Genomic DNA, 16,716 nt, shown 5'->3' on the forward strand with positions numbered 1-16,716 from the left:
TCAGTTCTTAACCAGTGCAGCCAGAGTGCTGAAACCCTAGACGTGGAGGTGCCTGTTTACACTGATGAGGCAACACAAGGAGTGGACTTCAATGTTTGTTCCACAGCGAATCAACAAAGTGTTGATCCAATTTTCCACTAACTCTCTTTCCTATCCTCTGTCCTTCCCGCCTTCACAGGCCTTCACCTGTGAAGGCCCTTCACAGGTGTCTGGATGGCTGATCGCATGTGTAACAATGCCATATTTTCATCATGGTACATGAAACGAACATCAATATGCTAAGAAGAACTAAGAAGGGGTATCAGTCAAATTGTTTGCCATGGCTATGTCACTGTTTATTATGATGAAGCATCAATGAATGAAGAGCTTCTGCATTCCAATGGATCAGAGCATGTCAATGCTGTGTAGCTCTCTAGTGCCACCAAGTTGTGACAAAGGTGGAACACACACCAACACCACAATGCATTGCAGGGACTGCCTTTTGATGCTAGTGCTACAAGCAGCTCAGCTCAAAAAAAGGGGTTTATCCAAAGCCTTCCATAGAAATCTATAGGCATTCATGAGCAGGTATGGGTGAGGCATCTTGCTTTCGGTTGCCAAGGTAGCAGGGTCTGAAATTAATGGGGGCTCATCGCATTTTACCCCTTAAAAATATTTAGAAATATTTGCGTTGTATTTTTTAATGGCCTGATTAATAAATAATTGTTGACGTTTATCTGTGTTTGTGTATGAGTAGTTGCAGTGATTGAATGGTCTGTCATGCGACATAAAATGTCACAGGACATTTTGTCAAATTGTCCTGGAATTTATCCAAAATGACCCTGAAACATTTTACACAGGGGGAAAAAGGGCCTTGTCAAAATAAGTCAATTATATCACCCTGCTAGGTAGTTCACTGACTTTATGATTCAAACACCTTAACCAGTAACCAACCAGGAACCAACCACTGACCACAGAGGGAGAAGCATCAGACCGAGCACTCACAGTTCTTCCTCATGACCAGCACGTCTCCGCATTCATCCTCGGAGGGCAGGAAGATCTCGGGCACCACGATGAGGATCTTCCTCTTGCTGGGGGGGTTGATGTTCCACACACACTCCACGTTGGCCGGGTAGTTCCCCGGGTAGTTGGGGGACTCGATGTAGCCTGTGAAGTCACCCATCTCTCCACCGCATTCTCTGTCTGAACGCGTGTTTGGACCCCCCCACACCCCACACACACACACACACACACACACACACACACACACACACACACACACACACACACGGGCACACGGGCACACAAAGACACACAAACATGCAGACACACAGGCAGAGATACAGACACAAAGACACACACAAAACATTACTTTTTATTTAAATATAGCCATTTATTTTGTCAAACATACCACTTTTTATAAGCATTTTATATCAATGCATATTTGTGTATATGTTTGCGTGCATATGTATGCATGTATGGATGTATGTGCGTGCATAAAAATATATAAAATCTTTGGAACTTATTTGGTCGTTTAATTTAAATTGGAGGAAACAAAAATTAAATATAACTGCTGTCCGACCAAGTTCATCAATGAGCTGATATTATACCACCAGCTGTGACTGGGATAAGCCATTATAGAATGTTTGAAAATCTGCCTTTTCCTGTGGGAGTGTCCAACTCAGAATAAAACCAGGTGGTATGATACGGCCCGTTTAAGAGAACCGCTAGTACAGAGTTAGTAGCCGTAGGAATGGCTGACAGCATTCTGTCACGGCGTCGCTGCCCTGTACTCACTCTTGCACTGCGAGACGCTGGTGGCTCCGTCGAAGTCCGTGGTGGTGTTGCCGGGGCAGGAGATGCAGTAGTTCTGCCTGAACTCCGTCTGGTAGGTCCCCTGAGGGCAGCGGATGCAGCGGTGCACCGTGGTGTTGTAGTAGTGGCCGGGGGAGCACTGGACTGTGGAGCCACGAAGAAGAAGAAGAAGAAGAAGAAGAAGAAGAAGAAGAAGAAGAAGAAGAAGAAGAAGAAGAAGGAACCGTTTGTTAGGAGTCGTGTTTTTGTCACGGCGATGGCGGGTGAAACGAAGACCGATGACATCATGCACTGGGGACAAAGGATTAAAAATGAATAACAAAAATAAACCCACTGACCTTTGACCTCACAGTCGTGGAAGGAGCTGGCGCCCTCCCTCTTGGTGCCCAGGCCCCCTCCGCAGGGGAAGCACAGCGTGCGGCCCAGGTCCGGCTGGTACATGCCCAGGGGACACGGCTGGCAGGGCTTGAAGCCATCGCTGGAGAAGGACCCCGTGGGACACTGGCCTGGGGCGGGGCCGGGGGGAGGAAGGAGAAGCGTCGTCATCGATGCATGGGACCTTCTGAACCGGGCTGCACCAGGGTGTGTGTGCTTGTGTGTGTGTGTGTGTGTGTGTGTGTGTGTGTGTGTGTGTGTGTGTGTGTGTGTGTGTGTGTGTGTGTGTGTGTGAGTGTGTGAGTGTGTGTGTGTGCTTGTGTGTGTGTCTATGAGTGAGTGAGTGAGTGAGTGAGTGAGTGAGTGAGTGTGTGTGTGTCTGATTGAGGGAGGGTGTGTGTATGAGTGTGTGTGTGTTTAGTGAGTGAGTGAGTGTTTGTGTTCGGGGTGTGTGTGTTTGTGTGTGAGTGAGAGTGTGAATGTGTGAGAGTGTGTGTGTTTGTGCGTGAGTGAGTGAGTGAGTGAGTGAGTGAGTGAGTGAGTGAGTGAGTGAGTGAGTGAGTCTTCGGAGTGTGAGTGAGTGATTGAGTCAGTAAGTGAGTGAGTGAGTGTGTGTTCGGAGTGTGAGTGAGTGAGTGTGTAGACCTGAATGTGTTCTACCTGCGCAGGAGGAGATGTTGCGGGCTCCGGTTGGCCCGTGGCCGTCACTCCCGGGGCAGAGGTCACAGGCCAGCTGGCCCTCCCTTTCCTGGAAGGTCCCGGGCGGGCACTGGACGCAGCGCTCCTGCTCGCCCTGGTAGTAGGAGCCGGGCATGCACCTGACTGATGGGACGGCAGGCACAGGGACTCTGGTTAGAGGGACTAGCACACACACACACACACACACACACACTTTTAAGCCTATGAGGCCCCACTGAACCCTAATGAAACCCTTCAACCCTTCAGACCACCCTTAGTTGTATGGCTGCCTGTTATTCGAATGCACACGTGTCTGTTTTTCTGACCACCACTAGATGGCGCTAAAGGCGAAACTCCAAACAGCGGACAATAAAGTTAAACATCTCCAGCTTCCCCTGCTCATCCTTTCTCCCTCCTCTCCCCCCCCATCTCTCTTACCAAATCTCCCCCTCTCTCCCCTCTCTTACCACAGCGCCCGTTGTCCCTCTCGCGGCCCGGCCCGCAATTCTCCAGGCTGGTGGCGGCCTGGGGCAGCTTCTGGGCCACCTCGTACTCCAGCCCCGCCACGCGGATCAGGAAGCGCTCCTGGTTGATGGACTTCTTCAGGGCCTTGATGTATGTCTTCACCTGCTTCTCCATGCGCTGCCGCAGGCAGCTCAGGTTGCAGCTCCCTGGGGTGAGGGTGACCAATGGATAGATACAGGTTATTGGCTGTGTTGAGGGCACAGCTTTCTGCTAGTGTTCCGGTAACGCAAACAGGGGGACGCCAGCTCTAAGGTACTATGAAGGATTGCTTGATTCCATGTATTTTGGAAATGTTTTGGAAAACATTCCTTTTAATGTGTTCCACGGAAATTAGAAGACCGCCCACTTTACATGATATTGGGATATCAGTGTATGCCTGTTGTACGTTAATAAATCAGCAGAAGATGATTTATCCTAAGAGACGCGTGGCAGGAACTAGGCAGGGACACCAGGCGGTCCTCGACACCAACTCCTCCCGCGCCCCTATCGTCCACGCCACCATCTCCCTTCCCCCACAGGGTGCCTCTGGCGGTGGCGCCGTGGCGTCCAGACACTGACCTGTGGTGTCCCCGGCCTTGACCTCGGCCTCCAGCTCCAGGGTGATGCGGGTCACCTCCTTGTTGGAGGGGTTGCGGGCGCGACGCCCCTTGGTCTTCTTGGACGAGTCGCACTTGAGGTTGACGAAGGTCACCAGACAGTTGCTGCAGGGCTGCCCGCCACCTATGGGTCACAGCGGTCTACATTGTTCATCGTATATAAACGCACACACACACACACAAAAGATAGTCCATGCAGGTGTGTTAAGTGATGCAGCAGAAGATCGTCTCACAAGTGCTGTAACGACGAGGCTATATCTAAGAGTTAATCGGGTGGTAGGCTTCACTCATTCACCCTTCTCTACCTGCTCTAACGAGGTAGAGCAGGTAGAGATCGCACTAGCAACCTACAGTTGACCTGTAACTGGTAGGCTCGAGTGTCGACGTGTCCCAGAGCAAGACACCTAACTGCTCCTGACGAGCGGGCTGTCTCCCTGCATGGTTGCATCCACCGTCAGTGTGTGAATGCGTCGCTTTGGATAAAAGCCTTAAATGTAAATAGGTTAGGGGGTATCGTAAAATATGGACTGGGACGGCTGGGGAGACTGGGATTAAGGGCTATACACGTCAAACAGTATGCATGCCATGCCATCAAAGCATACAGCTGCAGCATGTGATCATTTGAACCGGTGTTGATTGTCTTCTAAACAGCGACCATTAGGATCACCACGGAGACGCCCATGGCATCATGAAGAGGGAGACTGGATTACCGGGCCCCTGGGTGCGGCCCCGGTCCTCCGTGCGGCCTGTCAGCTTGGGGTGGAGGTGACACTTGGCGTCCTTGATCTTGAAGGACGCCGTCTGCTTCACCGGCGGTGCCGAAGTCTCTACAGGAAGGAGCCAGAGGAGCACACTAGGACATCAACACTCTTATCGCCACGGAAACCCCGCTCACAGCCCAGGTCAGGGACGCTGGGAAGGGAGGGGCAGGGAGGGGCAGAGTGCCGACAGGAAGTGATGTGTGGAGGATGATGATGATGATGTTGAAGTTGATGTTTTTGAGGAAGAGGATGACATGTGCTTTAATGGTACGTATATGAGGAATATAAAGGGGAGGGGGGGTTGTTGGCGGGCGAACCTATGCAGCTCTGACTGTTGCTGGCATTGAGCCTGGAAGAAGACTTTCCTCTGACGATGGGGATGCCACAACTTACTGAGTAGCTGCTGTCTGACTCTGCAACACATGTCAGAAGAGAAAGCAAATGTAACCGTCGTTCAACGCTCGGGTTCATATTTGGATTTTGGTGAACTTGGTGATGTTGGAATTTGTTGGTGCTGCTATGTGATCCAAGGTGCGCTACCTGCTAGGTAATGCGCCTTAGAGGAACAGGTGAGAGAACAGCTCTCCTTCCTGCCCGCCTTGCTACAGGTCAGTGTCGCCTTCGGAGCCAGGAGACCCGCGGGACATTTCACCAGCTCTAAGAGAACACAAAACACACAACAAAATGTAAAAGTGAATCACATTCAGTGCTCGCATACCCCTGGCGCCCCCCCAACAGACCGCCTGCCAGTAATGCAAATATAAACTACCGAAACAGCTGTTCCAAACAGAACTCAGCTGTTCTGCTCTTCTGCACGTTTTTGAATCGGTTGTGGCTGTTGTTGACCACCAGGGGGCAGTGCAGACGCATACATACCAATGCAGTCTTTCCTGTTCCAGTGCAGCTTGAATCCTGGCGGACAGGTACACTCGTAGCCGCCAAGCGTGTTGACGCAGCCGAACTTGCAGCCCCCTCGATTTATACTGCACTCGTCAATATCTGCGGGAACAGGAATTTTAGAGCGTTTTCAGAAGGTGTTTTGGTGTGGAGTGGTTGGAAGATGAAAAAATAATACTTTAAAACTAGTGATAGCAAAAAAAAAAAACACAGCAACGTTTCTATGAAGAAGATTTAAGAGGAACCAGACGGAGGACCGCGCTTAATTAAGCATTCCGATGACGTCACTCCGATAAACAACGTCAGAAGTTGGGAGATGATTAACAGCACGCGTGTCAAACAGAAGTGATTGGTTGTTCTCCCTGTTCCCCACGTGGCATTTTATTGGCTTATAGGCCCTAGCAGCTCTGGATATTGGACCAGAGGCAGGGACCGGACAGGGTCCGAAGAAACCCTGGACGGGTCAAAGGTGCACCGGAAAGAGAGAGAGAGAGAGAGAGAGAGAGAGAGAGAGAGACAGAAATGGGCGCGGGTGAGACAGAGGGAGGAAGACAGAGCACACCAGAGAGATTCAACAGCTGTGATTGATGATGCGGTGTACTGATATGAAATGTGCTCCCCTGTCCCGTTCAATAATTCACCGGGAGACGAGGATGTGAGCGCAGCGCCACCGCTCTCCCAGATTGAAGATGATGACTTCATCAGCTGTGTTTAGACTGTAGTGAACAGTGAGGCAGCTCACTGTGAGTAATGCACGTCTCACCAGGGCACCCTCGCACGCTCTCATCTCAAGGGGAAGATGTCGGTTCGGGCAATGCGGGATCCTCTCCTGTATCGGGTGTGACACAACTTATGAGCCCCGGAGGACCTTTCTCTCTTAGGTCTTTGTTCTGAATTGAATGGAGGTAATACATCTGCAGTATAAACCAGGAAGGCCTTCGACATAGGGGTGTGTGTGTCTGTGTGTGTGTGTGTCTGTATGTGTGTGTGTGTGCGTGCGCAAGTGCGTGCGTATGCGTATGGTTTGTGTGTGTGTCTGACGATGGCTTTTCTCTGTTTAAACACAACGCTTTGTGATCACATCTTCCCAAAGTGTATACACAGAATCCATCCCTGTGTGTGTAACAGTTAAAAGCCCCTCGGTGTGTCAGCGGGTCTGAGCGCTAGGTGCCACTGTAATTGCCTTCTTGCCGACGTCTGTAATTTCTCCCTTGCGTCAACCTCACCAGACAGCAGGACTCCATTGTTCCACCGCCCTGAGCAAATCTCCAACGAAACCCCGCTCATCCATCAAAGCTCTTATTGTTTTCAGGGAAACCAAACTAAGTCTCGAAGAGCAGCCACGTGGCAGATCGCCGTCTGCGTCCGTCCTCGGTTTTTCCGCATCATCGCTGCGAAGGTGCGGGTGAACGGCGAGGACACGCGGGTAACATCCACATGTTGAGGATGGGCCTGGCTCCTTTGGGATACATGCTGTTGTTTTAGGCGACCAAGAGTCCAGCTCAAATGACCGCCGTGTTGCAAGTCTGGAGATCTCCCCAGAGGAGAGATGAGGAGGATGAGGATGAGGAGGGTGATGATGAGGAGGAGGATGATGAGGATGAAGATGATAGACCTCGGCACGCAGCTCTTAAAGTACTCTCAACGACCACTTTGGAATATTGAAGAGCCCTCAGAGCTCCGCGATGGCCTTTGCATTGGGTTTTTGGGTGGTTAGTAAGTTTAGTCAGTAGGCCGGTGAGTGGGTTTTTGGGTGGTTAGTAAGTTTAGTCAGTAGGCAGGTGAGTGGGTTTTTGTGTGTCCGGGAGCGCCATCAAATTCTGTGTTTCTGGGGAACAGACGGACTGACAGCGAGTGCTCAGAGGGACGTGAGTAGAGAAAAACATCTGTGGCCGACCCACACACACACCTGGAACCCTTTTCACAGGCAATTTAAATAATATTCTCCTCTACATTGAATGGTCCTAAACGATAACGGTTAATTTGCATTAATTTAAATTACTTTCTCATTTTGAAACGAGTCTGTTATGAATTTAATGTTTTTGTTTTTCTCGGTACATGTCTGTTGTTCCTCCAGTCTTTTCTGGAGATGCGTATCTTTGTGCAGGGTTTGCGTGGACTGAAAAACAGAAAGAGTAGATTAGAGAGAGAGAGAGAGAGAGAGAGAGAGAGAGAGAGAGAGAGAGAGACACACAGACAGACAGACAGACAGACAGACAGACAGACAGACAGACAGACAGACAGACAGACAGACAGACAGACAGACAGACAGACAGACAGACAGACAGACAGACAGACAGACAGACAGACAGACAGAGCAAGAGACTCATTGAAAAAAGGTACAATATTATATGTATTCCAAGTGCGAGTAGTGTCTCTTGCCTTCCTCATCACCTACTGTGTGGCCCTTGGGCAACAGCAGCAGAATCAAACTACTGATAAACAGAGACACCTCAGACACATACTCACACACCTCAGACCCACACACTCACACACACCTCAGAAACACACACACTCACACACCTCAGACCCACACTCACACACACCTCAGAAACACACACACTCATACACCTTAGACCCACACACTCACACACACACACATCCACACACACATACAGGCCATCAGAGCAAAGCCAAAATCAAAACACTCCGTCCGTGTCCCATGGACCTGGATCTCGTCCGTCCCCCCCCCCCCCCCCCCCCCCCCCCACTCACTCTCCATCTCGTGCGTCTTTAGAACATTTTCCTCCGTGTTCCCATTGACTCCCTGAGTGGTTCCTTACTGGTAGCTCAGGGGACAGAGAGGGGGGGACGAGGAGGGAGGTGCTACAGGAAATTGCGGGAGGGAGCGAAAGGAAGAAAGAGAGAAAAAAAAGTGTGTTGGTGTTGGACTGGGAAAATGAATGGTGGCCCCTCACCTCCGCAGTGGGCCAGGCCGTAGAGGACGTGGCCTTTATGACACAGGCACTGGAAGCTGCCTGCAGAGTTGACACAGGAATGGTCGCAGGCTCTGTCAAAAGAACATTCGTCAATGTCTGCGAGGGAGAGAGAGAGGGAGAGAGGGGAGGGGGGGGGGGGGGGGGGGGGGGGTGAGAGGGGTGAGAGGGAGAGAGAGGGGAACAGTTAGAACATTCAAAGCTAGTGTTTAATAAACAGATTTGTATCCGTGACTTTTTCAAACAAATCGCTCTTTTGTCATGAGTTGCTCATAACTGAATGTCTTCTGTCAAAAAAATAACGGTATAAAGAAAAGTGACAGAAAATACAGAAACAATAAAGATTGGGATTGGAGCTGGTCATTTAGTCTCATCTCCTTACCCCCCCCCCCCCCCCCCTCTACCCACACGCCAACACCCCCCCTTCCAATGTTCTTCACTTGTTGTTTTTTTAAAGGGAAAACACATTTTTAAATCCTTTAGATCTGGGGCCACCTGGGAATCATCAGCCTAACAATGATAAATGTCCTTGTAAGTCAGCAAAGGCCTCACATCCCCTCCGTGTTCTGAAATATATAAACGCAAACTATCGTTATATCTGGTAAAGGTCATCCATGAATGACAACAGTCTGCACCACAGTTACAGACTGAAAAAGCAGAGCAAAGCCATCTACTGTGGGTCAGTTTTCTACTGTTGGTCTACTGTGGGTCAGTCATCTACTGTTGGTCTACTGTGGGTCAGTCATCTACTGTTGGTCTACTGTGGGTCAGTCATCTACTGTGGGTCAGTCATCTAGTGTGGGTCCGTCATCTACTGTGGGTCAGTCATCTACTGTGGGTCTACTGTTGGTCTACTGTTGGTCTACTGTGGGTCTACTGTGGGTCTACTGTGGGTCTACTGTGGGTCAGTCATCTACTGTGGGTCAGTCATCTACTGTGGGTCTACTGTGGGTCAGTCATCTACTGTGGGTCTACTGTGGGTCAGTCATCTACTGTTGGTCTACTGGCGGTCAGTCATCTACTGTGGGTCTACTGTGGGTCAGTCATCTACTGTGGGTCTACTGTGGGTCAGTCATCTACTGTTGGTCTACTGGCGGTCAGTCATCTACTGCGGGTCTACTGTGGGTCAGTCATCTACTGCGGGTCTATGTGTGTCAGTCATCTACTGCGGGTCAGCAATCCCTCCCAAAGACAGCAGGGCCACACCCATGATCTACGCCGGCCTTCTTATTGGTTTGTTATTACAGAGGAAACATACCAATATTGAGACATTAACTTAATACCACTACCTGGTCTTCATTTGTAAAAACCTGCGTCCCACATCCACAGGGATTCAAAATGAAGCTAGGTGATCGTGTGCAGTCAACATTCATTAGGTATCAAGTTTTATTTTTATTGAGTCAGCTATTCCCTGTTCCCTAGTGCTGTGCGTGCTGCCTGGGCATGATGGGGACAGGGATGTCATTCAGTACCGCGGGGGGAGGTGATTTTGTCAGAGTTGTTTCTGGCATGCACGCGTTGCCTTGATGTTTTGTGGCTTGAGAAAGAGAGAACAAAAGGCGGTTACCTTGAAGGACGAGCCCTACACATTCTGACATATTTTGAACAGTCGGCAAATTGTCACAATGGGCTTAATCCCTCAAAACAGTGAAACTCTTTCCTCTCCGTTGAGAATGCCTAACTTGGCAGGCCCTTTGTGCGAGCACCTCAGACGAGGGGTTGAGATTAAAAGCTTATTAAGTGATCAGCTTACAGAGAGAGCAGACAGGATGTCTTAACCACTTGGGGAGGCCCAATGCGCTGATGTAAAAAAAAGAAAAAGGTTGAAAAAGAAAACAAACGTTTCATTCTTTTCATTTAATAATCTCGGAAACAAGGAAAGATAAAAAAGATAGGTCTCACAGACAAATCGTTTGATTTGGTGTGAAAGATAACGCTGTCTGAGCTCTGGGTCTGAACAGTCAATACAGTGTCCAAATACAACAAGAACAAATAAAGGACGCACCACGACGGAATATATATCTTCTTCCTACCACAGCAATGTGGGTGAATTCAGAGGCAACTTTCTTCATCAAATCAGCACACATTAACAAAATGCATTACGAAATGCAAAATGGGAAGTTGTTATCATTACTGAACCTCACTGATCATCATGTTGTGGACGTTGGTAGTTGAGCATGGCGTTGCATACGGGAAAAAAACAAGATCACAGTGCAGGCTGTAGACTTATCTTAACCTGGCCTTTACAAATTGCTTTATTCCCACTGCCATTAACCTCTGGAATTAACCTTTAAAACTGTAAAACTGTGCGAGACCCAGTCGAATGAGATAAACCTTTCCCCGGTGTGAGCCATGTGTGTCTCAAGATGCTTCTCCGTCGAAGCTCTACGATAGACAATAACTTTATGATAGACAATAACTTTATGATTGACAACGACTTTATGATTGACAATAACTTTCCATATTTCATCTTCCCTCCACGTTAGCTGCTGATGAGGGGGGCCTCTCCCCCAACCCACAATGCACCACAAGGAACCGTTCTGATCCTCAAATCTCACACCAGGCTCTCTCAGCTTCTGCTGACTCACCGCCCCGGGTCAGGATCGGCCCCTGGGAGCCCGGGCTTGACCCCTGACCCCCTGACTTCCACCCCTTTGTCGAAAAAAAAACACCAACGAAACAACAGAAAAAAAAATGACCAAAACAATCCAAGGCATGCAAATCAGGCGAGGACAAAAGGATAGGGAGACAAAGAGAGACAACTACTGTTTACACAGCGCAGATAAGAGCCTTATCTCCAACACCTCCTCCCATCTCCCACAGCCCCGGCCTGGCCCTGGCATCTGATAACGCCTGCCTGCCAATGTTCTAGTCCTAGATTAGCAGGAGGAGCAGGAGGCCGGGGGGATGGAGGGTTGGGGTGGGTTGAGGTGGGGGGGGGGAGATGGAAGAGGTCTGAGGAATGCTGGGAGAGGTTTAGCGGGGCTGGGCCAGACTTGCCTTGTCCTGAGTGATGGCCGCGCTCGCTGACAGCAGGGAAACACCGTGACTGTTCAAACTGAGATAAACACACGGTGTGGCTTACACACCTCAACGCCTCGCCGCAACACACCCGCACAACGACACGCCACACCGCCACACCGCCACACCGTTACGCTGCGCTCATTTTGCTGTTTTTTCTCTCGCGCTAAACTCTCGGCTACAGTGTCACTAAGGCATGAGCAGAGAGCCAGCCATGAATGAAGACGTTTTGAGGGCTGGGTGAAGATGGCCGTCGGTTGGGCGTCAGGGGGGAGCGTTGCACTCGTGCCACCGGTGGATTTGAAACGTTTCAGTGACGTTCGATGATATGAGATGAGAAAAAAAAAGCGAGAAAAATAAAAAATAACTCACGGCACCAGACTTTGAACCAAACGAAGAAGAAAAAAATGAAATAATGCGAATAAAATAATGATGGCGGTTTGTGATTGGCTGATGCCATTACCCCATGTCAACGGCCGACCCAAGCAGCGGCGGCTGTGGCGGCGCAGGAGGAGGAGGAGGAGGAGGGCCCGGCCGCACGGGGCCCGACCGCCCATGCGGGGTCTGGCCCTCGACGCTGGCCCCGCGTGGAGGGCCAGACCCCGCATGGACGGTCGGGCCCCGCGTGGGAGGAGAGATGTAGCAGAAAGGTGCAGCAGAGCGTGTGAGCCTGACATCTCCTCACTCAACGGGGGAGGGGGGGGGGGGGAACTTTTATCACTAGCCCTTCTCCCGAGACACAACAGCCCGTCTCCCAGCAGGCGGGCCGCTGCTCCCACAGCAGCCCTCATGGCCTCTGGAGGCGGCACGTTGCCATGATGAAGGTGCGGACATTCCGACACGTACCGACCGTACTTGACAAATTTTGAGCGCAGAGAAATGAAAAGAAATCTCCGCCGCATAACCAGAGAAGAACAACAACTCCGCGCGACATGTATTTCGTCGACCACATGACAAATGGCTCTGCGGCGTTGCCCTGGCGATGGATTTAATTTGATGCTCCGGCACAGGGAAAAAAACAACAAGCAGAAATGTCTGGCATGACACTGATGTATACCAGGCTGTGTATTGATTGACCACATCAATAAAGACACAAGGGCAACACAAAAGGCTCATCTGTTTTTCCACTCAGAGAGAGAGAGAGAGAGAGAGAGAGAGAGAGAGAGAGAGAGAGAGAGAGAGAGAGAGAGAGAGAGAGAGAGAGGGAGAGAGAGAGAGAGAGAGAGACAGAGACAGAGAGAGAGAAAGAGAGAGAGAGAGAGAGAGAGAGAGAGAGAGAGAGACAGAGAGAGAGAGAGAGAGAGAGAGAGAGAGAGAGAGAGAGAGAGACAGAGACAGAGACAGAGACAGAGACAGAGACAGAGACAGAGACAGAGACAGAGACTGAGCCCAACACTGCGTTCCACCCTGGCCTGTATTCCTTCCCCAGATGTTCCTGTCGCGGGGCGGCCCGATTCATCCCGGGGAGCCAGAGGTTTCGGAGCTGCAGCAGCTCTTAATTCCCCACACCTGTGTTTCGGCCCGTGGCAAAACTCTTTATTTGTTCTGCGGTGAGGCTCCCCCGGCTCCCGCAGAGCGATGGCTGCCACCGAGCCGAACGGGCAAACAAGTCAGGGAGAGGCCAGGCGGGCCGGCTGCTGGATGCCGGCCCACAATCACCACCAGGAAGCGCCTGCAGGCATCCCTAACCCTAACCCATTCTCAATCACACCGTCCTTGTGATTTACCAAGCAGGTGTAAGTGCTTGGCATTTGTTTATATGAATATCTTTATTGTACCGACAGCAATATATATTTTTTCTTTATTCTGACAAATGCACTGATAGTGAGTCGCTTTGGATAAAAGGGTCTACTAAATGCCCTGAATGTAAATCTAAACTTAAATGTCTATGGTTCTACCGTGGACATGTGTTTTTGTGTTTTGCTATGCCTGCCGTGGTGCAGGTCATTAACAAAAGGCACTGAAGCATGGTGTTTACCTTGACAGGTCCTCTCGTTGGTCAGCAGCTTGTAGCCCTTCTTGCAGCTGCACTCGAAGCTGCCCACCGTGTTGCGACACACGTGGTCGCAGCCGCCGTTGTTGAGCCGGCACTCGTCGATGTCTGAGCACAAGATAAACATGATTCAGATACAGAGGATAAAAGATCCGGCGAGGGGAACCCAAGGCGCTGAGACACCCCGGTTATGCCGTTCACGTGCCGCGGTCGGCGTGCGTAAACACGGTAAAGCAGGTCATGCTGTTGCGTTGCTAGGCCAGGGTTTCATTTTTTGCAGGTGAAGGAATTACTTGCAGGATGACTTTGAAGGCAGTTAAAATGGTTAAGAGGAAAAAAAACATACATGTGGTGGTAACTACATGCAGCCCTGCGAATAGAAAACTTTAATTGCGCCGAGGCTATATGCTCTCTCTCCCTCTCTGTGTCTCCATCTTTGTTGGATTATCCTCATTAGGTTCCTGGCCAATACCTGATCAATATATCATCTACCCACATCGGCTTTGAAGCATCCGCGGCACGTTGGCCGTTCCGCGGTGTTTCCGATTAATCCAAAATAATCATAAACGAGGCATCCATCTCCGGGGGGAGCCTTCCCCATCTGGTTAGCATCATCACATCTAAACGTAATAAAATAATCCCGTCCTTGTCTCACCAGAACCCCCCCCCCCCCCCCCCCCTAACTTCAGAGGTCCCGGGCCTGCCGCCGTGAGGGACTCACTGTCTTCTCCTGCCAGTTGTTGCCTGGAATTGTTTTTCGTTCTTTCCCTCTCGACTCGAGCTAATAAAAGCCAAGCGGCTTTTATCAGAGTTGTTAAGAATAGCGTTATTAGCCCTGCAGGGAAATCATACTCTCCGATGATTCCACCGTTCCTTCGGAGAAGAGAAAGGGGAAGGGGAGGCGAGGGGGGAGGGGGAGGGTCTATTTCTTTGAAAATCATTTTGTTTGTTATTTTCCGTTTCTTTGCCTCTCTCCTTTCCTTTCTTTCCCTCTTTCTTCGTTTGCTCTTTTCTTTTGTATGTTCTCCGGTTCTGAGTCTCATGAACACTGCAGGGATTTGAGGCGTGCCGTGTTTACGTGGTGTTAGAGAGGAAGGGCATTTTCATAAACCAATGCTAATGAAAGAAAACCATATCTCTGTAATACCACAATAAAATGAACAATGGATACATGAATACATTTAATGAAGAAAAACCTTGCATTGCAAAATGTAACCAATAAATGAAAATAATAATACAAAAACAGCCCGGGAACAATAAAAACGCAATAAAAATAAGGATGTTGTTAACAAATAAAATAAGCCTGGAAGAAGTGCTTACGTTGATATATAAACGTGGTGTGAGTGAGTGAACATCTAAACCGGCCAGACGCCAGGGACATTCTGAGACGGTGACGTGGTCAGGTGATGGAGAGGGGAACACCGGCCCCCTCGGGGTCGGCGTGTGGTCTGTGTGTGTGTGTGTATGTGTGTGTGTGTGTGTGTGTATGTGTGTGTGTGGACCAGGTGTGTGCATGTGTGTAGACCAGAGGTGTGTGGACCAGGATTGTGTGTTTGTTTGCGTGTGTGTTTGTGTGTGTGGAGACCAGGTGTGTGTATTTCTGTAAACCACGGGTCTTTGTTTGTGGGCTTAGGTTTGTATCTGTGTTTGTGCATAGACCAGGGATTTGTAATTTCTAGCAAGAGTTTGTATGTGTGTGTGTGTGTGTGTGTGTGTGTGTGTGTGTGTGTGTGTGTGTGTGTGTGTGTGTGTGTGTGTATATGTAGACCAGGAGTGTGTGGGTGCGTTTGTGAGTTTGTGTGTGTGTGTGGCGTACCTTTGCAGCTCTTGCGGTCGGGCTGCAGGGTGAATCCCACCGGGCAGCTGCAGCGGACCCCGGCCACGGCGTCGTGACACGTGCTGTCACAGCCGCCATTGTTCACTGCACACGTCTCTGCCGGGAAACACAGAGACACTAATGAACGCACCCACTCACACAGAAGGGAACCCAAAACACACTCCCCTCTGTCTAAACCGTGAGAAGGCATGCTGATGCAAATGCAGAGATGTATGATTAGTACGAGAACAAGAATGGAGGGGCGTCCGAGGGCTCTTCATTGGAGACAGTTCTACAGGAATAAAAGATGGAGACATGATGGAGATGGAACGGAGAAGGAAGAAGGGAACAGGAAGAAGGTTAGGAGTTAGCAGACCTTTAAAGACGTTAACACTAGAATATGGTGAACGGTGCCTGAGGAGCTACAAGAGGGTTGAAGGTCAGACAATAGGAAAGGGTTAGAACCAAGTGGCTGCTGCTGGTGCTGGTGCTGGTGTGTGTGTGTGTGTGTGTGTGTGTGTGTGTGTGTGTGTGTGTGTGTAAGTGTGTGTGTGTGTGTGTGTGTGTGTGTGTGTGTGTGTGTGTGTGTGTGTGTGTGTTTTTGCCCAAGGTGATCTTTATTCCACAAACCTTGTGGATCCAGGGCAGTGCAGACAAAATATTAAATTCCACCAGTTTCCTTTCATTTTGTTCAGAGCTTTCAGGCCTTCTCCGCCAGGAAAATAAAACCCTTTCCCCAAGCGTGGCTAAATGAATTTTTTAAAATGGAGAAATAAGTGGTGGGAACTTTTTAGGCACCATTGACAACCCCAAAGATGCTTCAGATACTGTTTAACCTAGCTAATTAAACAACACCCATACTGTCTGTGATCGGGACAATTGAAAGAGAACCTGTTCCTTTTCTCACCTACACCTCACTAAAAAGCTGACCATTACCTACCAAATCTTACTTGGGAAGGATCAACCAAGAAACACACACGCGGTACTCGAGTATGCTAGTGTTTATGATTTGTTTGGAGGGGTTTTGCACGAGGAGAATCCCTATTAGGCAAGCTGTCCTTTTTTCACCGAATGTGAAGTTGCAGCACAGTAGAACGTACGCATGCAAATGTTTTTGGGCCGAGAATTCTAGGAAGGAGAGATTATGTTATCCACATGGTTATGGCCAACCCCAACTTTGTGATACTTTTTTTGTACAGTCATGTACAATGCGTTATAATGAGCAACGGTGTATATGAAATGCGCACCAGTGAGGGGTTAAACTATATGTGTGAGAGAAGCTTAACCCTCTCAGACGCGGACCTCAAAACAAACCGCTCCCCAG

General features: G+C 49.7%; 1 protein-coding gene across 1 annotated transcript in view; it reads right to left on the reverse strand.

The window, feature by feature from the left end:
- scube3 (signal peptide, CUB domain, EGF-like 3) overlaps positions 1–16,716 on the reverse strand; it is a 43,279-nt gene that overhangs the window by 1,076 nt on the left and 25,487 nt on the right. Inside the window, exons 5-17 of the mRNA XM_056587427.1 lie at positions 15,393–15,530; positions 13,562–13,684; positions 8,545–8,661; positions 5,606–5,728; positions 5,270–5,386; positions 5,047–5,142; positions 4,679–4,795; positions 3,931–4,092; positions 3,315–3,518; positions 2,830–2,991; positions 2,133–2,300; positions 1,777–1,938; positions 985–1,182 (exon numbers count right to left, since the gene is read on the reverse strand). Of these exons, the coding sequence (XP_056443402.1) occupies positions 985–1,182; positions 1,777–1,938; positions 2,133–2,300; positions 2,830–2,991; positions 3,315–3,518; positions 3,931–4,092; positions 4,679–4,795; positions 5,047–5,142; positions 5,270–5,386; positions 5,606–5,728; positions 8,545–8,661; positions 13,562–13,684; positions 15,393–15,530 (1,887 nt within the window). The remainder of the gene's footprint in view (positions 1–984; positions 1,183–1,776; positions 1,939–2,132; positions 2,301–2,829; positions 2,992–3,314; positions 3,519–3,930; positions 4,093–4,678; positions 4,796–5,046; positions 5,143–5,269; positions 5,387–5,605; positions 5,729–8,544; positions 8,662–13,561; positions 13,685–15,392; positions 15,531–16,716) is intronic.

Source organism: Gadus chalcogrammus, chromosome 1 (genome assembly GCF_026213295.1).
Source record: "Gadus chalcogrammus isolate NIFS_2021 chromosome 1, NIFS_Gcha_1.0, whole genome shotgun sequence".
NCBI classification, from domain to species: domain Eukaryota; kingdom Metazoa; phylum Chordata; class Actinopteri; order Gadiformes; family Gadidae; genus Gadus; species Gadus chalcogrammus.